The 25,935-nt window shown below is 41.4% G+C and overlaps 1 protein-coding gene across 1 annotated transcript; it reads left to right on the top strand.

Moving 5' to 3' along the window:
- Positions 1–1,594: 1,594 nt before the first annotated feature.
- LOC139655236 (cadherin-4-like) lies at positions 1,595–4,909 on the top strand (the record flags this gene model as incomplete). Its single annotated transcript, XM_071532582.1, has 5 exons — positions 1,595–1,834; positions 2,538–2,774; positions 3,413–3,552; positions 3,667–3,831; positions 4,703–4,909. Coding segments are annotated over 5 exons (989 nt in total), but the record flags the coding sequence as incomplete, so codon positions are not given.
- Positions 4,910–25,935: the final 21,026 nt, after the last annotated feature.

Here is a 25,935-nt window from a genome sequence, read left to right as displayed (position 1 = left end):
AGCATCACAATGCATCACATCGCAATGCCTACCTTTTCATAGACACAGGTGTAACATTGGTGTAAAGTCTTCCATTTAGTTGTAATGTAGGCCTACATTAGCATTCACGTGGCATTGACTTACAGTGTAAATGACACCTGCGTCACATCTACGCTACACTAGACTTGTTATGTACACATGTCTGCATGTGTACTTTTAAAGATCTTTAATACGATCGTGTTCCAGTCACGGTAAGCAGACACACAGACTGATTATCGGCAAAACATTTTGCAGCAGGGGAGGGACACAGTGCAGAGATAGGCTGCCTAGTAAGTTATTTGCTGATACTGATGCTAAAGAACACACTGTGTTGAACAGATTCCTAAAGTGGACAAAAGAGGGGCTTACAAAGTGGATGCCGGTAATCAAAAGATCAGCTATTCATTGCGATTACAAATAATCATAACACAGAGAAAAGAGCTCACAGCAAAATTTGCCAATGCAATTGCCTCTGGTTGGGTTAGAATATCCTGTGGTTATAAAAGAGCCTATTTTTTGTCAAATTTGCTGAGAAAAACAAACTGTTGAGCACACTGTCAGATAGGCCTCCACGCGCTGGATTTTCCCAACAGTTAGGTTATAATATAGCTTAGGTAATAATGTGATCAAATAAGGACATCGGAAAATTTCCTTACAATCATGATTCAGTGAACCATTCTCAAGTTATTTTCCCAAGGCAGATGTGCAGACGTTACTAGGCAGATCATTATGAAAGTGACGATATCCTCTAAATAAACGCATGAACGTACAGTATGTGCATTTTTAAGTGCTACAGGCAGGTAGGGTATAGTGTGACGTATGAGAGCAGATTATCAATTTATGTGTAGCACAAGCATCAGATAGTGTAGTGCAGGCGTACAGTGTAGTGTGTTGGAGGAATTTTAACGTCATATGCATGCGTTTCTGCGTGTGTGCATGCATGGACAGATGAGTATGTGAGCACCAAAATGAAAATACACTGTTCACTTTTTAGAAATAAATTGTTAATGTAGCCGGCAGATGGGCCTTTATGTACAGAATCATAGGTGTCTCCCATAGTATTTTGAAAATACACACAGACATGGACTTGTTTGATTGTGTTACAGTCATCATTATTGTACATAAGCCCCTCTATGGGTGATTGGGTGAGCTGTGCCTGTATTGGGATGGATTGTGATGGGTTTGATTTGGCTGTAAGGGGAAAAGAGGAGGTGGAAAACAACTGTCAGAAGTATTTCTGTCAAGAGCAGAAATTCTCCTCCGGCTTCCCAGCACCCCTACCTCTCTCATTGTTGCTGCGAATAAACTTCCAACCTCCATCTTGGCGAGGCTCTCATTCACTCTAGAACTGACTGACTGTATGTTTATTGTTTTCCCTTCACCTCTTCTCTCTCTCTCTCTCTCTCATTTTTTTTGTCCCTCTCATTCATTCTCTCTTTCATTATTTGCTTTCTGTCCATCTGCCTTCATCGCCTGTCCCTCTCCCCTCTCCATCATCCCTTACACGGCACACATCTCTTCTTGTCATCTTTTCCTCCCCTCGTGCCGCTATTTTCTCTTCCTCTCCTGCTCCCAGGCTCTCCTGCAGCCAGTGGCACAGGCACTCTGCAGATCTATCTGATAGATATTAATGACAACCCCCCGGTGCTCGTACCCAGGGAGTCTCAGCTCTGTGAACGGATGAACAGGAACACTAACGGTGTCAACATCACGGCTGCCGACGCCGATACAGACCCCAACGCCGGGCCCTTTGTGTTTGAGCTGCCCACCTTCCCCCCCACCGTCCGACGTAACTGGACCATATCTCGGATCAACGGTGAGGAGCTGTTGGCTCAGGACAACAACAGTACCAGGGAACTTAGGAGAATAAATCAGTATTTAGAAAAGGTTATACAGTGCCACTGGGTATCAATTTTGATATTGTTTTCAAGTACGCCTCTGGCCATTTTTGACCTGGATACTATTTTCCCATTTTTCTATCACACCGATTGATTCTGACCAGAATCTCATCAACTGCTTCACTATAGAGCTGCTTACTTCTTGCTTGCCCTGGTGCGTGACTTTCTAATAAAGTCCTATAGGGACACTCTGTGTGTCCATTGGACTGTCAAGACTGTATTGGCAAGCAAGATTCAAGTAAATCTATTGTAAAGCAATTGGTGCAATTTTGGTCAGAATTGATTGGTATCATGGAAAATGATAGTAAAATAAGGTTCAGGTCAAATGGATGGAGTTATGCTTCAAAGCGGCGGGACATAATGCAATGAGGGATCATTCAAAAGTCTAAACCAATGGAATATGAGTCAGGAAGAGAAAGGCCATTTTATTTGATGGGAGGAGTGCGGAGGGGTGGAATTGTTCAAAAGTCAGATGGTTTAATACTGATAAGATACTGATACTTTGTTTTCCAGAAAGTAAAGTAATGGGAGTTAATTTCATGGGGACTTTAAAAATTGTGTTGATCAGTTATCATCAGTAGTAACATCTAGTAACTCTTCTTTCTTCTTCACTCAACACAGGGGACTATGCCCGTCTGGGGCTGCGTTACCAGGTGTATTTAGAGCCAGGGGTGTATGAGGTCCCCATAATCGTGTCGGACTCGGGGAACCCTCCCCTGTCCAACAGGTCCATCATCAAAGTGAAGGTGTGTCCTTGTGACGAGAACGGAGACTGCACCACTCTTGGGGCTGTGGCCGCCGCCGGACTGGGAACCGGAGCCATCATCTCTATTCTCATCTGCATCATCATACTGCTCAGTAAGTATTTTTCCCTTCATATCGAATTCTTTCACTCTCACATCACTTTCTCTCTCGTGCGTCACACACACGCACGCGCACACACACACACGCACAAACCCAAAAGTTACAGCTGCCTGTGACTTGCTTTGATTTGCCTTTCACCCAAACAGTGTAGTTCAGGACACGATCCTAAAACGGCGGTAATACATAAACATGTACGGTAGCTTGTATTATAGATGAATGCCCTGGCTGCTGCAATCCTCTCCTGTACCTCACAGAAGTTTTTGTCTTCTTTTCCTGTTAGGGTAAATATCTGCTGATATCTGCTTTGCCGATGATTCATGCCGCTGGCTTACTTTACTGCCGTGGGTTGCTTTGCTCATACTCCTTTCAAATAGACTGAGTTTTACAGACAAATTCACCTGCAACTGGAGCATTTATTTTTTCCAGCGCAGTGTATAACCTGATACTGTATGTGGGTGAACCACTCTTTTCACCACCACTACCACAACAAGCTTTGGAAGCGCACCCACATTTGATAAAAAAACACATGAGGATTATTTATACTGTTTCCCAGTTGTTTTGTTGATGCGGGTTGTTGACGTGTGCCGTGAAGCGCCGTCGTGTTCATGTGGCTGTTGTGTGTGGCGTCGCAGGCATGGTGCTGCTGTTTGTGGTGTGGATGAAGCGCCGAGAGAAGGAGAGGCAGACCAAGCAGCTGCTCATTGACCCCGAAGACGATGTCAGGGATAACATCCTTAAATACGACGAAGAGGGAGGGGGAGAGGAGGACCAGGTGAGACAAAGAGCCTTACACACACACACACACACACACACACACACACTCTCTCCAAGTTGGAACACCTGTGCCCCCGATACATCTGTGTCTCCCCCTGTGGCTGTTGTGCAGGACTACGACCTGAGCCAGCTGCAGCAGCCTGACTCTCTGGAGCACATCATCAGTAAGCCCCCTGGTGTCCGCCGGGTGGACGAACGCCCCATCATCCCCGAGTCCCAGTACCCCATCAGGCCCGTCGTGCCCCACCCTGGAGACATAGGGGACTTCATCCATGAGGTGAACTTCACACACACACACACACACACACACACACACACACACACATACAAAGTGCACTTTGCATACCCAAGACCTCAACAAGGATTATATTCATCAGTCATTAGATTGTTTCTCCCGCACTGTATTGCCCTATCACATTCACTTTCCATCGATCCAGCCTTTAATGTGATTACTTATTTCTGGATGCTGTTCAATTTGTAAGCTTCACTATGCCGGTGGAAACAAGGTGGAGGAGTTTTGTTTTACCTGACAGCTGTTATCGCAGTGCCAGCTATACACACACACACACACACACACACATAACCAATGTTGGCACACTCATGCAAGCAAATGCTGATTGACAGACTCGTGACAACACGTTCACACTCGAGAGGTGTTGGCAGCTGTTCAGCTTTGATCCATCCAGCCTTAAAACTCTCTCTCTCTCTCTCTCTCTCTCTCTCTCTCTCTCTCTCTCTCTCTCCCCATCTCTCTCTCGCTCTCTCTCTCGCACTCACACATGCACTCACCTGATCTCGTTCCAGCAGTCTGGTAAAACACGAACACAACAAACACATGGTGTTTCTGCCACCCACTGTACCCCTGGGGGCTGAGGCTCTTTTTAGATTCCTGTCCGTGACGTCCCTCTGTACTCCAGTGGAGTGGATGGAGTCCGTCCTCTTTACCTGCCTTTCCTTAGGGTCAACATGCTTTCCTGTTTTTTTTGGGGGTTTTTTTCCCCAACAGTTTTCCTGTTTCCAGTATCTTACAGTTCTTGTTTTTTTATCGCTCTGATCCACCTGCCTGTCTCTTTATCGCTGCATATTACCGTCCACCCTGTACATGTGTATACTGACCGCTACCTTTCCTCCCCTTCGTCCCATCGCAGGGTCTGCGGGCGGCGGACAATGACCCCACGGCCCCTCCTTACGACTCCCTGCTAGTGTTCGACTACGAGGGCAGCGGCTCCACCGCCGGCTCCGTCAGCTCCCTCAACTCCTCCAGCACGGGGGACCAGGACTACGACTACCTCAACGACTGGGGCCCCCGCTTCAAGAAGCTGGCCGACATGTACGGAGGAGGGGATGACGATTAAACCCCACACAGTCACACATGCGCACGCACGCTCACACGAACACACACTCAACGCAAACACGCACACACACCCACACACACATACACACACACACACACACACGCACCCTCGTCCCGTCAGCTGGCCTGCCATGCTCTGTCCCTCTAACACGCGGGGCCGAACGCCCTCACTGAACACATGCAACGATGACAACATACTCACACTGACCAACTGACTGACCAACCGACCAATCAAATTACCCACCACAGTGGACCGTGCCGTGAGTCAGTTTTGGGTGCTGTTCTCAACCGTCTCCTGCTCTAAGCCTGTCTGAGACTGAAAACTGAAGCTCTGAATTGCAGGGCTTCTCATTGTTCGTATTCCCAAACTCTTGTGCTTTTTGTTTGTTTCGTTTTAGGTTTTATGCTGGATGTAGGCGTTAGTTACTTTTGTCTGATTTTCTTTTTTTTCTTTTTAGTTAGTTATGCCTTTATTATTTTTTTTGACTTCACTCCCCTTAGATGCGAGCCGTTCCCTGTTCCTGAGGGTTTTCACTTCTCCCTCGCTGTCAGCCCCCGCCTGCCCCTCTGCAGAAGCTTTAGGTTCAGCTGCTTGCTTTGTCTGAGGGGGAAGAAAAGAAAAAAAAACACACACAGCAGAACACAGAAATGAAAGTCCTTCCTGCACGGAGGGCCCTGGTTTATTCTTTCTTGAACTTGAATTACTTAGAACAGAAGCACTGTTGTTTAAGAAGTGCCTTCAGTGGTGCGTATTTAGCAGACTCCCGCTAACTCAGGATTGGTTGCCATTTTCTGGGCTTGCGTGCCCGCCATATGACCCCTGACCCTTTAACTCGGACCTCCCCTTCGTCATTTCTGTTGTCCTGCAGGGCCGCGGTAGCTGCGGGAGATGTCAGCGCTGGTTTCAGAGGAGAGTCGACTGGCATCGTTGGCATATGAGGGTGCTTTATGTAGACGTACTGTACATAGGCCTACAGTGTGTCATTGTAAGTTATGGACAAATCATCCTTTTAAAGTCAGGCGTATCTGTGCTCCTAGGTCACAGCCAACTTGAATGTGATTACTGAAATCACAAAAATACATGATGGGACTGTCTTAGAAAAGAAAAAGCGTTGTGTGTCTTTGTTTATTGTGGCTTCGATAGCAGCTGCGTTTGTTTTGAGCTCTCGTTATTTGCACCTAAAACTTGATAAGGCTTGTTGCTAAATTGATTAAATGATAAGTCACGTGTGTTACCTCTATAATGGTATATGAAGTACATATGAGGGTTATTTAAGGAGACTTTGTCCCTAAAATCATTTGGGGTTTTGCATGTTTACCCCCACACCCAAAGGTAATCAACATGGCACCAGTTATTGTGTGGTAAATGTGTCAAAGAAAACTATATAACTGTACAAAGACGAGGAAAAAGAAATATTTTTGAAGCACTAGATGACTTCAAATAGCTCTTACAGCCCATTGTCTGTGTTTTCTTTTTTCTGTGTGGATTTTTTTGTGTTTTTTTTTGTTTTTTTTCTGCTGATTCACAGTTGTTCTATGACAAACTTTTAATATACAAACTTTGTGCCGGTTCCTGTCGCAAAAAAACTGGGAGAGCTGAACCTCAGCCAGGGATTCAGCGCCTTCACAATCTGTCTCTCTTCAGGCAGCGTTTCATTCATCTGAAATTTTCTTGTGAAATTTTTGGCTGTAAGTTCAAGAGGTTTTGAAAAGAAGTTAGAGGAAGGAAAAAGTCTGTTGTAAAGTTCTGCACTTTATCAAAGCAGAGTTACATAACTAAAGCTTCGGTGATAGCGCTCGTTATTGTAGAAGACAGTTTTGTTGTGTTTTAATGAAAAAGCAGCACTACCCATGGGCATTTTTAATCATATTTCAGTCCCTTGAACCGGGTATTGTGAAATGAAACAAGAGTTTTAGTCTTGGTGTTAAATTATTTAGACGTGCAAAATATTTTACGCAGGGACCCTCGGAGATGCTGGTGAGTGATAGAAAGGTTTAATCATCTCTCATCTTCAGAATGCCCATTGAAATGCTCTCCAATGTTAGCTTACTGCAACTCAGGCAGTTTTTTCTAGTGCTGAAAGAATGTGATTTCTGCTAAAAGCTCTTCAGTGCTGGGAGTGTCACTGTATCTCCCCACTCCGCCTGTGGATTTTGATAGGGATTGGCCAGAGTTGTGTGTTTAATCCACCCTTCAGATCCTCTATTAATTAAGAAGATGATGGCTCCCTGGAGGTAATCTCCTTGACGAGTGAGCCACTACATTGTCCTTAATAAGATGTGATGAGGAGGATTCTCCACTCCTGCTCCGCTTGCTGCCGCCGCATTTCACCTGTTCCTCACCCAGCAGGAGTCACCTGCTCACTCTGGGACAGTTTGACCACATAATGCTAACATCCGCTATACATCCGCAAGATTGGAGAGTGATTTGGCCATAGACAAGGGAAGGAAGGTAATAATAATTGATAACTTTAACAGGGTAGGAATCTCATATCATAGTTTCACAGATAAACGGGGGAAACCTGTACCTTGCGCTGTAGAAACCGACAACGATGTTCAGGACAGCTGTCAGCTCCGAGCAGAAAAAGACTTGGGGAAGTGGAGTGGTTTCCACGGGAAGCAGCTTACTGCTGGATAAGCGCTTATCTTTCTTATTGCTCCTCAGCATAGCTTACAGAATATTTTCCACAAAATAAACACAGCTGTTACTTTCTGCTATTCACGATTATTTCTGACATTTAAATGTTGTATATACATTTTTTTTTTATACATTTGGTGAAATGGTTTATTTGTTTGTATGTGGTCTCTGCATTTTTTTTCCGCTCAAAGTTTTGTCGTTTCAAATGAATACTCGGCAAGGTATATTTCACCACAAAAAGCCATGTGCATTTATGAGGATCTGCAAGATTCTATATGAGCTTACAGCCATACTTGTGTATGTGTGTCACTGTTCGAGGTTGGCTTCATCATCGTGAAAAGGTAGCCGTTCCACTTTAAAACCAACTTGTACAGTCTATACTACCACGCACGCACCCCTCAAGGCCTTACTGTATATATGTGAGTGTTCTATATTATATGAGCCCTCCCAGCATTGTTCTAACTCAGCTGTGGAGCTCCAACATTGCTGAAGGCCATCCAGCATTCATAAAGACATGGTTCATGAAAGCCTTGTGTTCCCTTATGCCTATCAGACATTCAGTCCGGATTCAGGGCCAAACAGAGCAGGAGGTCCCACACACTTTACACAAGGTACCTGACCTTCATAGCTGTGTCACATAACGCGAGGCCATTATGATACTGAATGTTATCAATGACTAGCAGTGACACGGGGCAGCAAACCGTCAGCGGAGTCAATCAAACCTGAACTTCCATTTAAATGCAATTTGTAAGGGATGTAAGTGACAATGAGGGATGATTTATCATTACTTGTTCCATAGGGTCCACATGTTGACGTTTCCTTGGTAAACCGAGGCTTGACTTCTTGAATACATATGGAGGTATAATGGATAATGGTGGAAGAACTGCTGCACTGTCCTGTGGCTTTGTTAGTGGCACGGTCTGAAAACAATGGCTACCTTCTCCCAAGGCCTATTCACAAGAGGTATGCCTGGCCCGACAGAGAGCCCCCCTGCCTCTCTGACTGGTGTTAGCCTATGGACAACTGGTCTCACTCTGGACACTGCCTGACCATGGAGACACACGACGGGAGGCTCCAGCAGCAGCCAGACCTCTGTCCTGCTCTGGCCAGGACCACAGAGACGGGCAGCAGTGTCTCATACGAGTTCTCCCAATATTGCTCAAGTCTGAGTGTACATAATGTAGTATTTGCTTGAAGCTAAACAGACCAAGTTAGGCAAACTATAACTGTACAATTGGAGCTTTTTTGCATGTGTCTTTTTATAATGGACAGATGAGTTCTATAACAGTAACCATACAACATTTTAAAATGTGTCGCAGCCCGCATGACCGAGGTTGCAGTCCAGAAGGAATTCTGGTGTACCATACTCACATAGATTCAAATGGAGGAAAAAAAAAAAAAAAAAAGCAGAAAAAATAATTGCACAGTTATCAAGTCAAAAGACTTTTTTGTAAACTGTCAACAGCACAAATATTTTGTATTGTTGTTTGTACCATTTTTGTAAGAAAAGTGAAGAAAAAAAGAAAAAAAAAAAGGGAAAGAGTCTGTTGTTTCAAGCGTGTGTTTCTAGTGCCACTGCAATCTTGGTTTCCAAATACAGTACAGTACATACGCAGCCTTGCAGATCAACCTTGTAATATAGACGCTGAGCTGGAGACTCCCCGTCAGCACCCTGTGTTATAAATAAATTTCCCCTCCTTATAAGAATACCGCCTCCTGTCTTTTCTTTCTCTCACGATGCCTCCTGTGGGGGGGCATTTCCTCACCCTCATTTCAGTCATTTGACAAAATCAATCATTTGATTATTTTCAATTTGCTAATGTGATGCAGAGTTAAAAAGCCCCTTAAGGGTCAGGTTATGTTTTGAGCGCAATAAGACAACTTGGCACTGGGTGTCAAGTGTTTGTCATTTACATTTAAAAATAAATACATATTTTAGTGTGGTATTGCCCTTTAATAAAGGGTGCTATAGCACTGGCAAGTAGATCAAAGAACAGGTGGGAAATTATACAAGTTGATTTAAATATCACAAACATTGGCGCTTTTTCATTTAAATTATAAAATAAATAAAACAATTTGTTATTGAATAACTTAGATCTACTGTATTAGTAAAGATGTTATGATAATCTTTTTGCTGTTTAACTATTCTGGTGAAGTCACCCATGTCCTAGCTAGTCTATTAACCTGCGGTAACGTGTGTCTGCATCTGGGGCAGCAGGGACAGACTGAACCTGGGGGGAGTTATGTGGTAACTGCATTTGATTATGACCCCGGAAGAGCAGAATGCAATTTGATGGGAGGCCCCAAGTCCTGTATAGAATAACACTCACCTTGATAGAGTGAGCGTGCAAACTGCATGATAACTGGATTACATGAACACATCAGCCGAGGTCCAGACTGGGGGGCGCGGGTCGGGGGAAGGGGATGAGGCGTGGATCTCCAATGACCTTCATCCAAACCTTATCAGCTGTTGTTTGTCAGATTTGTACTTTCACAGTTATCTGCAAACATGCCTCACAAATGACAAAATACAAACCTACAGGCATATACATGTGCACCTACATATCCATGCATACATTCACATCTCATTAGTACACACACACTTACTGTAAATATAGAGTTGTCTACATTAAAGGCGTGTGTTGTCATGACAGTTGTCAGACATGACAATTTATGTACAATATATCTTATTCTTCATTCAAATATAAAGGGTCATAATAACTTTGCATAAACAATTCATTCTAGGAAACATTTCCACGGTGTTAATGTTAATGTCGAAGTTGAAAATGAGAAATTCTGTGCTTCTGTTTGCAATGGTTCAATACATGGATGATTGAGTTTCATATTCCAACTTAGTTAAGTGCCAGCCATGAACAAACAAAGGCACAAATGATCAACACAATTAAGCCTGTTCATTTGTCAACTCTGCCTAGCATGGCTCACTTCCAAGGTGTGATAATGAATTCTTTCCCAGCTGTAGCAGATGAAATGATATGAGAAATCAACTCGATATGAAAATACAACAAAGTGCAGATCATACTTCCTTTACTATTTTTACCTTTATGCCCATGAACATTTGATTTATGTGCTGCTTCCTAATATGGTGTCACCATGGGAATCATGCCACTGACACAGAAGCATCAAACACTTATTACACATTATTACTGTTAAAACCACACACAACTTTAAACTGATGATTTTGTTCAGTTCCTTCCTTTTTTATTGTATTTTATGTATTCCCTTTTTATTTCTTTGAACCTTGTTTGTTGACACATAAGAGAAAAAATGTGTTTGAATATATGAATGCACTTTATCAAGAAAAAGTAAGTGTTTTTAAAGACTTTTTAAACTAAAGAAAACGAAGCAGAGGCATTTTTAGGTGTTAACGTGATGATATGCATGAAACCTTCGGAAAAAAAATCCAGGCATTTAAGGGTTAATGAAACCCTGCAAAAACTGCAAAATCTTAAAGCATCTAGCAGGCGGTGCTCCTCGGAAGCGTATTATTTACTTGTTGGCGGAAAAAGTAAAACCTGTTTATTGACATTTTACCTCAGTTTTAATTCTCAATTGAAGTTTCGGCCGGCCACTATAAAACCCAGAGGAAACCTGAGGCAGAATAGGAGGTCAATTAGCAAGTCAGCCGAGGCAGTCAAGGCTGGATGAGGAGCAAGATGAGATGACCTCCACTTGTACTCTTTTAGCACAGCAGGTCAATGAACCGACGGCAGACTGCATCTCCTCCTCATCGATTGGCCTGTCAGAGCACGTCAATGCACAAGCAGACAGAATAACCCCTGCTGTCTGGCAGTGAGCGGGGCCGTACACACACTAACAGGCACGCACACACAACCTGTATGCACACACATTCCCCCCCCCCCCCCCCCTCTCTCTCTCTCTCTCTCTCTCTCTCTCTCTCTCTCTCACACACACACACACACACACTCACACATAACCATAAACAACCCCGTCAATACTCCACCCACCAGAAGAGTCTGATCTGCTCAAATCATACCACCTGTTTCCTGACACACATAGGCAAACCCCCTTACAGGAAATTTGAGGGTAAAGTTTGGAGAGAAAATAAGCAGTGAAAGGCTGCGGGTAAAAGGAGTTCTGCCCCCCAGCAGTAACACACCGGGGCTGACAGGATGAGTCGGTATGGATTAACTCAGGTAGTAGTCAAATAATTATCAGAATTGCCCCATGCTGCATCCTGACCCTGTATGGATTTAGACAAGTGGGTGGCTTGCAACTTCTATCGATCCTGTAACGCAACTTTTTTTTTCTTTTTACCCCTACCTGCAAAGTTTTGCAGGTCATCAATGCTACGGAGGGAAAGAGGTACGCCTAAATGATTTCAGACTTGCCTGAAAGAGGTCTTGAAGCATGTTAACCGATGTCACAAAAAATACACCAAGTGAAGAACAACCTGTCGCTTGTGCTAGAAGTGAAACATTAGAATCCTCGATTTCCATCATTAAACACACGGAGTATCATCGCAAATGACATCCCAGGCGGGCTGTATTTGCTGGAATATACAGGCTTGGATAAGTCAGACACACACACACACACACACACACACACACAAAAGTGGGTCCTGTGAGTGTTGCTGGAGAGATGATATCGTCACAGAGTATAATGTGGGTGTGTGTGGGGAAGATTAAGTGCTGTATTTTCTCTCTCCAGGCACTTGACTTGAACATTAATGCCATGACATTGATCTCAATGACATCACCAGTGACTACATCTTGTAAAAGCTTCTTCACCACAGCAATGATCTGTCCACTGAATGGACAGATCAGTGTCAACCAATCTCTATACTGGCCCAAAGCTCCAATGAATAAAAAGTATTCATTTTCAACAGCACTATGTAGCAACAGTAATTTGAATTCATTTATGTGTTGTAGGTTATAAACAGCATCTTCACCAGGCTCAATATGAACGCATAAAATAGCCTGCTGAATGTTTATCACACTGAAATGTTGGATATATTTCTGACTTGATAAATGCAAAAAAATGGAAATAGAAACACAATTTGCACTGTTTATCACATTCGCTCAACAGATGTGCTGCCAAAGTAAGAGAAAGAATCACACAACAGTTGTTCTGTCTCCTCTATTAACTTTGCTCTGTCCATCAGCTTGTCCTTGTAGACAGAGACACAGGTGTAGTCTATAATCCTCAGTAGAAGCCCTAAATGGTTCTATTTAGAACTCTCTGTCCATTAATCAAAGGAGACATAAAAAACAAGAAGCACTTGAGCTGCCTAATGTCCCGCCATAATCACCATGATATATTAAACATAACCAGTAATGCTAATTACTGTGCATTAATTAAGCTAATTAATGCACTAATTAGCAAATATTTCTATGTCAATATACTTTTCTTCACATAACACATGGATTGGATGTGTTACTAATATGAACTCTTAATATGAACTCTGTATCTTAATGCATTAAAGAGTTATAGTAGTTTCAAGAAAATCACAATTTCCTCGTATGTGCATTTATGCAGCAAGGCGCTCCAAAATCTAATCAGATCATGGACTAACAATAGTCATAAACTTTACATTTCTAACTCAAGGTTTTACTGAACTAATGATAATAGCACATTTTCCTGTAATGGCATTTAAAGCTCAACAAGTCTCTGAGATAATATTATCACGCACCAGAATAATTATGAATCAATAAAAGACCAAATTCATGATCCAAATATTAACTACTAGCGCTGCCACAGACTGTCACCACAAGGGACTGCAGACAATGTGAGACAGAAGCCTTGATACAAGAACTGACAATATGTGACAGCTTAATGTGTTTTTATATTGTTTTTTGAGTTAAGATTGTATCAGACAAATCTGAAATGCTTATTTTCCTTCTGCAAGTTCAACTCTTTCAGAATCTGTCTGCACTGCGCCCCAATTTCCAGCCAAAGGAAATTGGGCTATGGATTAATCAAGAGAACCTGTGGCAAATTAGGTTTTCCCCTCTTATTTAAATAATTAGTTTCTCTATTTTTCTGAGGAAAAAAAAAGGCAGCAGTGTTACATTTTAGAACCATCTTTTTCAGAAGCTGTTCTTCAGACATCAGGAAGTTAAACAGCGCCACAGGTGTGTGTTTAGAGAGAGTGTGTTTAGAGATTTGTGATACCACTTTAGCATATAGCCAGGTATATAACTGCCCGCAAGGAGCTCTGTATACACACGGCCAGACCCGTCATCCATCCATCTATCCATACAATTTCCACATATTCTCCATCAGTGACTTTCATTTCCCCTGTGATGGCCTGAGGACGTGAGAGACAGGAGCGAATGGGGGGTGGGGGGGGGGGGAATGGCCCAAGTCTGATGGGATATGGATCTAATGGCTGCTTTAGTGGACTGCTGGACTGCCTCTGGACCCAGACAACAGCAGCCTGGTGAAATAGAGACGGCGGTGGCGGTGGTCTGCGTTCTGACTCCTCTCCCACTAATGCGTTTACCCCAAGTCATCCGAGGGGGATGCGTCGCTGGGTGTAATAAGAATAAACAAATAGCCATACCGCATTGGCTTTATTGTCTTACATCAATGTTGATTTATTCACAGCCACGGTGGGCTATTCTATGCAGATTGCCACATGCCCCCTCGGTGAACTCCTCCTCTAATCCTTTCAGAGAGTAGCGCACCGTAGGGGAGGAGCGGGCTCTCAGGAGGAACGAGGGGGTTCAAACAGTCAAGAGGACCACAAAACCATGTAGGGAAACAGCCATGAAACTTTAGACCACCCGCTCCACCAGCCACCACATCAACAAAAAGATGCCCAATTGACACAGAGGCTCCAAAGAGGACAGTGAGCGGAGCTTTTTGATGACAGAGGCAGGTGGGGCGAGTGTTATGATAGGGGAGGTCGTTTCAGAGCGGTGCGAGTCCAAAGCCTCAGATTGGATGCGATAATGTTTCCTCCAGGGTCAGAGAGACCACGCCCCAGGGAGAGCAGCCGGAGCTGACCACATTATTGTTAGCGAGGGGATAGAGATAAAGGAGTGGAGCGCTGGGCCCATAGTACTGCCTGAAATGAGATTTAGATTCCATTCTTACATCCAAATCACATTACGCTCCACAGCTATTCACAGAGTTGCTATCTATCACTCACACACTCACACACTCACACACACTGTCAACATGATCCGACCATCTGTCGGTGCTTGCCTACACAGAGGCTTGAAGATACGTTTTGTAATCCTGATGGAGATGCTATATTAGCAAAGGCTGTGACATCTTTCCTGCTGCATGTGTGGTTTGGTTATTTGATGTATGAGATATTATAGAAATAGTCCTTGAAATTTAAATCATTGCATCAACACAGTCTCCTACAGCATTTTTGAATCTTAAAATGTTCAGATTTGATCATACACATCTGTGGAAAAAAGTATTAACATCAAAAAGATTTCTATCCCAACAAATGCTTGGCAACAAGTGAACTGACTTACTCGATATGTGAGATCTTAGCTCAACAAAAAAAAAATATTGCTTTACTTTCATGACTAAGATCTGAAATATTCATCTAAAGATACAGTATTGGGAATTGGCAAAGTACAATAGGAAAAAGTTTCTTATTGTTTTTTGGGTCTGAAATGTCTTACTTTCAAATCCCTTTTGTACTGTTTTTCCTCAGTTCCAAATCTTCTATTGTCTCCTTTTCACATAGAGTAAGATAGGCCCTCCAGAGTTTATAGTCTCCCTTATGGGGAACTTAACTAATTGAGTCTCTATCTTCTCTTGGCTAGCTCTGTGTCACTTCTGAGGGTTTTTAACTTCTAATTCTCATGATGTTTTGTGCAATCGTGCAGTTCCTAAGACCGACTAAAGTAGCAGAGTTTTAAAAGTGAGGAGCAGTGGTTTGCCCAAAAGAGTGATTTTAAGATGTCCATTCTAAATGTCTTTTCTGTGCCAATGAAACAATGATCTGTGACTGTAGTGACATACACTCGCCATTTAACCTCTGGACACCACACAGCTCCCCATTCATTCTGATTGCTGATGATGTAATGAAACAAACCCGGATTCCTCTCACATTTTTGTGCCTGCAGCACAGGTCAACAGTTGATCAGCACACTGCACAGCCACATAAAAACAAGGAGGAAAATATGTTGAAGTTGCCTTTAAGATTTTTTTTGGGCTCACAGCAAAATGTACAGCATTTAAAATTCAAACTGGCTGCTGTGCATTTTTCAAAAGATGTTCCTCATGCCCTCGTTTATAACAAACTTCATGAGCTGAGTGGGAGCAGTGATGATACAAGCATTACTTCAAGTCATACGTTTGAAAATATACACATGCCATCAAAGTCAGTTAGTTTCACTTAAACACATGCAAGAATGAATTACTATTGCCCTATTGCTCTGAGACATAACTTTTATGTCAGAATGTGCCCACTGGTTCTTCTTCTTCTGCATTATCTGAGAAAAGAAGCTGCAGTGGATGCTGCAGTACTTAGGCGGGTTAAATGCAGGATACAGTGGCATGCACAGACTCAGAAAGGGACAGGGGCAAAACTCTCTAAAAGGGAAATGTGTTGGTTTAGGTGGCTAAAGGATAAGGCCAGTGTTTTTTAATGCTTTGCTTACCGTCAACAAATCCAATACAATTGGAGCCAATGACTTCCGGGTTGACGGCTAAAAACGGTACGTGGGAAGTCAGAAAGTAACGGGAGTAGGGCAAACGCATTGTTGATTTTGTTATTTTCATAGCATTTCTTGTCGGTAAGCAATGCATTAAAAAACACCAGCCTTATCCTTTAAGGTGTCTAACATGTGAACGCAACGTCTTGGGTCTGAAATCGCCTTTGTTGCTCATGACTCTCCCATCTTTTCTGTCTCTTGTCACTGTGAACTGCCTCATGAAGCTGAAATGCCATGAAAATAATCTTTAAAAGGGCACTTTGCCAGAAATGCTAGGGGGGTCCGGGGCCATGGTGCTTCCTTGTGGAGAAATTTTGAAAATCTGCTTTTAGAAACCAATTTCTGCTGAGTTTTGTACAGTGGCATCCACATAAACTTTCGAGGGAGAAAATGCAATATACTTGCATTTCTGACCTCTCACTGAGTTCAACACATAATACAATCTAAAAATTACAGGTCTAAATTGAAATGCAGTATGAAATTGAACCACTTGGAAGTATCAGACCCTACCAAAGTAGTTTCTTGTTTAGCAATTTAGTTTTCATTTCCATTTTCCCAGAACTAAGGAAAAAAATGTTACAAGATAAGAAAGCACTCAACCAGTATTAGTATCTGCAGATTTTATCACTTGGTTTATACAAAATAGCTAGTGTTTGTACTCATTAATTGAAATTTCCACTTTCCTCCAAAAGTCGCACTGTTCTATCAATAAGAGTCAATGCTTAACTCTTTTTGTGGCTCAGAGGTCCTTAGAAATTCCAGGTGAATCTACAATGAAAGTGCTGAAAGTGAAGAGGCATCTTCTGAATCACTTTATTGACAGTTTGGCATGCTACTTTTAAAAATACAGTCCACATTCAAGCCAAAAGTAATCATTCATTTCATGGTGTAAAAAAAAGTTTGAGAGTGAAATAGATTTGGGCCTGGGTTTAAAAGTGTGTTTACAGGTCCTAATAGCTGCTTCTCACTGCAGTTTGGCATCTCTCACAATTGTGGCAGTTGTTTTTTGTTTGTTGAGATATCTCCCCTTTGAAAAAAATGACACCTGCTCTATGAAATGATAGATTTATCTCACATAATCCTTTGGTGGTGGGAAAAAATATTTCTCTCCCTTCCCATGCACAGAGCACATATTTGTATTTTTAAGACATCATGCTTATTTCATGAAATGTCAGGAGACCAGGCTTGATTTTACACAAAATGTACAGAAATTATGTTTTTAAACCTGTGGGCTTGGGTGACAAATTGACAAAACCTTTATGTACTTGATCCTCTGGAGTGTAGAGATTTATTTTCTCCCAAATGGAATCACAGTGTTAGGGAAATGAACTCCTCACCTCATTATAGCTTCTGGTGAACCCATAGCTTGGCAAGTGACTTGGAAACTCTAGCAAAAGTCCTTTCTTGATTTCAATTTTTTTTTTTTTTTAGAGAGAATGAAGAGAATACTTTACCTTCACAGTGCACAGCTTTCACAGAAACCCTCATTAGCTCATTTTTGCACAGTCACTTTCAATTAGAACCATATAATTACAGCCACATAACTACAACTGTATCAATACCAAAACTTTATAATTGACCATTAATTGCCCAAGTATCCATTCTTGAACTCACTCTGCTTGATTAGCAAAAAGATGAATGTAAATGCTTTCACTCAACAGACTGAACCAAGGATGGAGACTTGGGCTATAAGGTCAAACCATAAGTTCACGCTCCTCTAGAAGCTTCCATCTTAACTTAAAGAAGGGAAACACCATTAGAGTCTCTCTTATGCCAACGTTAGAGTCCTTCTTTCTCTTTAATGAAAGCGGTTTGACAAAGTCGAAGCAGCCAACTGGATAGACTACCAGCAGGCTGTGGCTGTAATTGATGGACACTTGGCATGCTCTGTGCGCCTGGCGATTTGTAGAATCCATAAAAAGAGATGTTGAGGTAATTATGTTTGTCATGATATATTGAAAGCAGGAATCGGCAAGCTAATCAGAATGGCTGACAGCTGTAGCGTGCAGATGCTATCAGACCTCTTGTCCACGGCGATAAAATGAAAGCGGGTCATTTTAACAGGTAACAGCTGTTCATAGCTAATTTGTTCAATTATGCGCAGAGGATGCAGGCGGAGGTTGTTCCTCGGCCCTAAGGGACCTCCTCTCTTCTCTGCCTTTCTTGCGTCTAGAATGAACAGACTAAAGGAAATCCATAGCCATCATATAAAGTGTTGTCAAAATACACAAAACACCCGCATAAAGATTTGCCTCAGCACTGGTGGTTCTGTAATGGCGAAGGATGCTTTTTTTTTGGTATGGATTTAGTAGACTCATTTCATAGAGGACAAAGTCAACGCTAATCACTGCTAACATAATTACTTTGAGTGATGGCTGGGCCGTCCGTCTTTATGGCGGTGGTTTGGAAAATGCTGTCTCACGCAGCATATTCCCTATAAAGGCTCAACAGTGATCAAATCAGGCCATGTCATACAGTATGTCAAACACCACCGACATGCTCAAGAAACCGCTGGGTAACCACTCCTGCCTTATTGATAGGGGCAACGTCGCCCAACGCACAGCACAAATGCATCATGGGAGGATGGCGATCGCTCAGAATCGTCATGTTATTAGAGTTTAGGATTGGCCCGGCCCTCCTCTGGACGGCCGGACTGACTCCATGCCAGGAAGCACAGCCGACGCCGCGGGCTCAGCCTGACCTTTCAGAATTAGATTTGGGAACCTGATCCCTGATTCACCCCATGGTTTCCAAGTCACTATGCATTTGTCAGCCAGTTATTGTTGTCAAAAGAAAATCATAAGCTTGACTTTTTTTAGGCGATGTTAGTGTTCTACTTTCCTATCTATTACCTATTTTTCTTTTTTTCTTTTTTTTAACATGGGTTGTTTGAGAATACTTTATAAGTAATAATAATAAAAAACACTTTAATATAGGCCTAATGTATTGTTTTAACACAGGATAAAACATGTTGATATTTCAGATTTCATCAATGATTTGTTTATAAGTGTTGCTCTGACAGTGTATTGTAGTTAATAATAATAATAATAATAATAATAATAATAATAATAAATAAACTTTATTTATATAGCACCTTTCCAAAACAGACAACACCAACAAAAAGTGCACAATGATAACAACAGAGACAGCAAGGTACCATAAGATTAAAATAATAATAATAATAATGATAGTAATAATAAAAACAAGGTAAAAACAAAGTAAGATAGAGCAAGGCAGGGTAAACATTAAAATAAAAGACCTTAAAATGAGGATTAAAAAATTGCAAAAGAATCACAAACAGCTAGGCGATTAATTATTATTAATAAATTAGTTTTTAGAAGAGACTTAAAAGGAAAAAACCGACTTCGCTGACCTGATATCCTCAGGATTAATTACTACACTGCTTAAAAGCATTTTTGGTGCACTGGTCTTTCAATACTGAGCAATTTCCATAATAAATCATACTGATACACACACACACACACACACACACACACACACACAGAGTGCTGGGTGAATGGTGGGTGAATAATAGCGAATAGTGAGTATTTAAAAAGCTTGAATGTTTCTAAACCAAACCTTTCATATCTGACAGATATGGAATGTCAAGCCAGACTGAATGAAGTTGGAAATCTAACTAGCATTTCTGATCCAGTGAGATAAAACATAATCTTGACATGTATCTGTTAATTTCTAACACTATTGTCCAAAATCAATTTTAGACATTTTCTGACTATTTTCTTTTCATCAGGCTATGTTTTAGTTTGCATACACAATAATATTTTACTGCTGATTGCAATTCTGCCTTCACTGTAATATCTGCCCGATTTTGCTTTATCATTTAATTGTTATGTATGTAAAGTTATTTTCACTTTATTCTAACCGACAATCTTCTCAGCAGGTCAAAAGATATGGTGGAGGGATGAACTTCTAATCTATTCATTCCCCATTTGGTTTGTTGTTGTCCCCTGTATTCAGCTCAATGTATCAATGTCTTTTAACCGTCCAGGTTTAACCAGCTCTGCCTCCCCAAATGACGGGTGAATAGTGTAAAATGGTGAAGCAGCCAGCCAAAAGACCGAAAAACTCCAGTATGCCTCCCAAAGTGCCTTTGATAAAGCCAGGTCAAGGAGGAACCAGACACAAACCAGTGGAATTAAAACTGATTCTGAGTTGGCCGCATTTCTCCTAGGCAACGCAATTCACATTTGTTATCTGGACTGCTAACAGGGAAACTCATCTAGCCCGATTAATGTTTTAAGCTGTTCGTCTGTAATGCTAACCATAGCTGATTGATTCACTGCAAAATTCTGAACCTAGGAGTTAGATTTGGTGTAATTTTATGTTACTCTCTGTTCTGTAAATACATGCACAGAGAGCAGAGGTACTTAACAAAGCACATGAGTAGAGACAACATTGTCGTCCATCAACTCTGTTCATGATCATCATCTCGCACACCAATGATTGGTCAACATGGTCTGTTTTGATCTGCCATAGCAACATTTTTAGCTTTGATGGTATTAATCTCTAGCTCACAAGTGTAACCCACTCTGATCACCATCCATTACTGTGTTTCACTTTCACCTGTGTTACACTTTGCGCCATGTTTCTAGTAACCGTTATTATAGAAGTCAAGCCACATGGCCATGAGTAATTTCAGCAGGTCCCATCATAAATACACTACTCCTGACTAACTTGTGTTGTCAGTGTTGAACCATTCGAGAATTGATTGCTTTTGTTTCGCTCGGTGAGGGTGTGTGTATGCAGCACTGTTAGGAAAGGGACTGGAGGCAAATTTTGTCTTTCTGATTTAGATTTCTTCTTCTTCTTTGTGCCTGCAGAGGTTGCTATTGTACATAAATCTTTCATACAGTCTGATCTCCTGAAATTTTGTGAAATAGGCTAAGTGCTCCGTGCATGATAAGAGAGAGAAATACGTGTTCCCAGCACGAAAGAGTTATGTGGAGGCATTACTATAAACAGGGAGTAGTTTGACATTGAGCTAGCATAGAGAGCCTAAGTCCCTCCCCTTCCAGTGGACCACCATGGGACCTTATTTCGGAAAAAATATGTACGGTAGTCAACGGCGACAGACAAATAATTGTTTGATCCCATTTGAATTGTGCCATGAATTACACATGTGATGTTTTGTCAATTTAATAATATGACTATCATTAAATTAATAATAATTTAATGATGATGTATATTGTGCGAGACGAGAGATGTAGTTCACTGAGCGGTTTCACACAAAACTAAACGTTACTTTACTGTTTTACCACAAACTGCGACTTTCTTGACTTGCAAAATTATCTTTTAAATTGACAAAACATAATATGTGTAATTCATGGCACAATTCAAACGGGATGAAACAATTATTTGTCTTTCGCCGTTGACTACCGTACATATTTTTTCCGAAATAAGGTCCCATGGGGGACAGCGGAAGGGGAGGGACTTAGGGTCTCTATTGTGGATAGGTGGTGGATGGGTGTATGTGTTTGCTTTCAATTCCAATGACCTGGGTTCAATTCCCAGCTTCTACCAAGAAGATTGTACTCTGAGTTAAGTAAAGTTTTACTTATTTAACCATGACCAACTCCTTTCCCTAACCACAAGTTTTAGTTGCCTAACCTTAACCATACTATTAACACCAACCTTAAGCAAAGTTGTTTTACTTGCATAAACGTAACCAATAGCCAATCTTTATGGTTAGGGTTAGGTTAGTGTTCGGTGAAAATGGTTTGTTCAATTTGTGTCATTGTCACAGAATCTCATTTACACGTAATTGTTGTAGTTGCCTAATCTTAATCAAAGTTTTATTTGCCTGAACCTTAACCAAAGTTTTTGTACTTACTTACTTAACCGTTAGCAAACGTTTTCAGGTGACAAACAGGTGAAATAGGCGTGTCCAATTTGTGCTACTGTCACACAATCCTTTCATGGTGCAGGAAAATAATCTTCACATCGTTTCTATCCTCAGCACGTAATCTGCATTTCCGAGTTCATGCTCATTTCACAAAATTGCATGAGACTGAGTTGACGTCATTAGTCTCTAGGGCCCGGCGTCTAACCCAGTGCTACTATATGTAAACTACATGCATGACAGTTGAGGTGTAGGGGTTGGCTGGAGCCTAGTTCACCAGAATGCATTAAATTGCATATTGCACTTTTAGTATAAATCAAAATATCCACATTTTATTCACTCATCTTCATAGCTGTCACTCAAAGACATTATCCTGTGAGCTATCATTATGCAAAATCAAACAAGACAGTGGAATTGGGTTTAGTGTCCCAGAGTAACATAAGCAAATATAGCCTGACAACTCATATTGGAGAAGACTTAGAAGTCTGCCTCTGCTTGGATATCAAGACAACGAGGACAACGATTTGGGCGACTACAGGCATGAGATACCTTGTCTGCAGAGGGAACAAAACAAACAACTTTGTAAGCCTCAAATCCACCAAATCTGAAGGAATATGAGGTAGCGCTTTAGTGTGATCCTTAACGGAGATGTCCATCTGTGTGTGTGTGTGTGCGTGTGTGTGTGTGTGTGTGTGTGTGTGTGTGTGTGTGTGTGTGTGTGTGTGTATGTGTGTACTACAGAGATCCTCATGATCCTCAGAGCAGCAGAAGTCAGTACTGCTGATATATTTGCATAAAATCAGCTAGTAGTCTGGGCACCTAAGAACAAAGCTGCAATATCAATGTCCATTTCAGTGGAAACTACTGCAATATTTGTTAGGACTCAGTTATTTACCAAGGTAAAACATATGGTGTGGTCAAGTATATGCAATATAAGGACCATGCTCATACAATAGATACACGCTACCAAGGCCAGAATCCTGGTTCTAAAGTGGTGCAACAGTGCCCTCTGGAGCCAGTCTGCTCTGTACTTCAGACACAACACACTAGACCAGCCTTCTCCATTGACAAAAGGATGTTGCTCACATGGATGAGAGGCATCGGCTCGCTACATTCACAAGTCTAATGATGAATCATGAGCAGTTTCTGCTGCATCCCTGCATCAATGTTACACTGGTGCCGAGGAGCTGCCAGGTGCATTCAAGTCAAGATTGCTTTAAAATATCCCATATCCATAAAATGTCACAGCAGCGGCTGAATAACGTCAACAATGGGATTTCATAACTATTCCTCCATGAGACGTCTTCACCTTAAAGCTGAATACCGCTCAATTTCATAAATGTCATTCCTATGGCCCAGGATAGGCTTTGTAATATTTGTGAACATGAATGACTCAAATCCTGCAACAGAGAACAAGGACTGTGTCATCAAGATATAAAATCTAGTGACGTAGAATGAAATGTGAAAGGTGATAAGGGTGAGTATGTGACCCAGGGATGATACATCTTCTGGATCATAAATGATAACAGTGTTGAAGAACAAAGCACATTTGTGTATAAAGATTTTGAACAAGCATTGCTGTAGGTCCACAACACTATGTTCCCATTCACTGTCTATGAAGCAATCCCAGATTTACATCTTAACATGACTGGTTTACAGTAGTGCATCTGAGGTTTTTTGATTTGGGACAGAGTTGTCCATGTTCATAAATATTGATGGGCCTGTCTTCGACCTCAGAAAGAGGAATAAACTAGTATTCCCCTTTAAAATGTAATAGTTTCGTTTTTTTTCACAATTTCTAGTTTCATTCACACAGACTCTGAGGTTCCATAACCCAAGTTGATGTAAAAATGTATGCTTTGTACTCTATAGCTCTAAAAGGTTCAGTATCATCACAATTAATTGATATAGCGCTCAACTAATAGCTGCACCACATAGAAATAGAACGGTTTTGCTTCTGAGTTTGCATCCCAAAACATCTCTTGCCCCATCATTCTTCTGTTGCAGTGGTGAATTTGATTTGATTGATTCATGATTGAATACATGATCCTGCATAAGAAAATAAAAGATTGCACTAAAGCCTGTGCTTCTACAGTTTGTACAATACTCCTCTGCTCTACTTTCATCACTGGTCGTAAGACTTACACACATAAACACATAAATGTTTAGAAGAAATACTGAGGTAAGCCTTGTGTCAGCATTAGCCTTGTAGCTTTCTTCTACATTAGCGCATTTGTTAGAATTTGTTTGCACATTAGTTTGGTAGTAGCCTAATACTTTAAGGCCGCATAAACAGGGTCTCTGTGTAATCATGTGAATTAGCTAGATAAACAGTGGGAGAGTGGCTGGACAGCTGAGCGGACCGTGGCCTTCAGATAAAGCTGCCAGTCAAGCCAGCAGGGCCAGTCAGACTTAGCTCAGCCTAAGCAGATACATTGTGGATATGGGGATTTCTGGTTGGATTGCCGAGTCGGCCGGGTGTCTGCTCTCCGCTTGGTCAAGTGTAGAGTGCAGATGTAGTTTGTAACTTTCTGAATATATTTTATTAATAATGTGGAAGTGCATGTTCTGGAATACAAAGGAATATTGATAGCAGTTTGTATGGTAAAGTGGCGTTGTTGACAACAAAGGTGAAAGTGACAGTGGTGACAGTGGTGCAGTGAACTCGGGGGGGGGGGGGGGGGGGGTCTGGGATGCTGGAATACACTGTTGAGCCTTTTTGAGATTTGTGATCATATCCTGTGTATTGATTAAAATGCTCACAGAAGGTTGAGTGGGCTTTTGATGTTGATGTTGATGGTGACATCACTCAAAAACTCTCTGATTTGGAAAACTCTCCCTCTGGTTGTCAATAGATTTACAATTCCAATCTACTTCCTGGTGTAAGTGATGTCACCTACAGGTTTTAATGAATGCTCTGATTGGTAGACAGTATGCATAGTTAATGAGTCCGTCAGACAATAGTTACTTACCAAACTAGCCAAAATCTCTGTGTACTGTCTAACCATAAAAACAGAAAAGAGTGATCCTCATTGGGTTAGAAATCAACATCAAACTTTTCCTGACTGCATTGAAATCAAAACAATTGATACTAATACTATGCTGCTGCCACTTCAGAGCATGTTAGGAGGTAGTGGAGAGCATGTCGGAGCAAATGATTAAAACCTTATTTTATTGGATAAAGAATTCCTTCGATCATGTTGTAGGATAAGAAGGAAATATTTTTTTTTGTGTTATGTTTCATGCGGCAGTAATAACTTCCTTTTTATTTGATTATGATCTAAGTATAAAGCGGGTAAAAAAAAAAAAGGCATTGCATTACTCAGCTTGAAAATGTGACTTGCCCCATCATTCTCCTGCAGTAATGCTGAGTAAACTTTTAAATACCATATATTCTCTAGTACGTGTGTCTGATAAAACACTGTTGCTATGGAAAAAGTGTTAATAAGGGTTTGATAGCCTTCCATAGCACAACATCTCTCTTACTAACACACAAGGCTGAGTGAGAACCCAGATGGTGTTAACAGTGACATCACTGACAGAGCAGACATTTTGGGTTGTGATGTACAGTGTGCTGATGGTTACCATAGAAATAAGGATCTTTATTTCCGGTGGTGATGACACTTTGGCCATTTCAGAGCATGCACAAAACAATATTGTCAGAAATAATGGGAAATATAATTTTAGAAGTTGGATGCCATCTGCACGACTCTGAAACAATAATGGTAAACAACATGTTTATCTTTTATCTTTGGAAAGTAATAATCATAACTTTATTTATATAGCACCTTTCAAAAACAAAGTTACAAAGTGCTTTAAGTGGCTGTGGAATAAGTGGTTTAATACATTCTGATCTCTATGACTTT

This window comes from Centroberyx affinis, unplaced genomic scaffold (genome assembly GCF_046629955.1).
Source record: "Centroberyx affinis isolate AG114_WGS23_722 - 3 ecotype Tasmania unplaced genomic scaffold, CSIRO-AGI_Caff_v1 ptg002216l_1, whole genome shotgun sequence".
Lineage (NCBI taxonomy): Eukaryota > Metazoa > Chordata > Actinopteri > Beryciformes > Berycidae > Centroberyx > Centroberyx affinis.
This window is presented reverse-complemented; position numbering and strand designations above follow the sequence as displayed.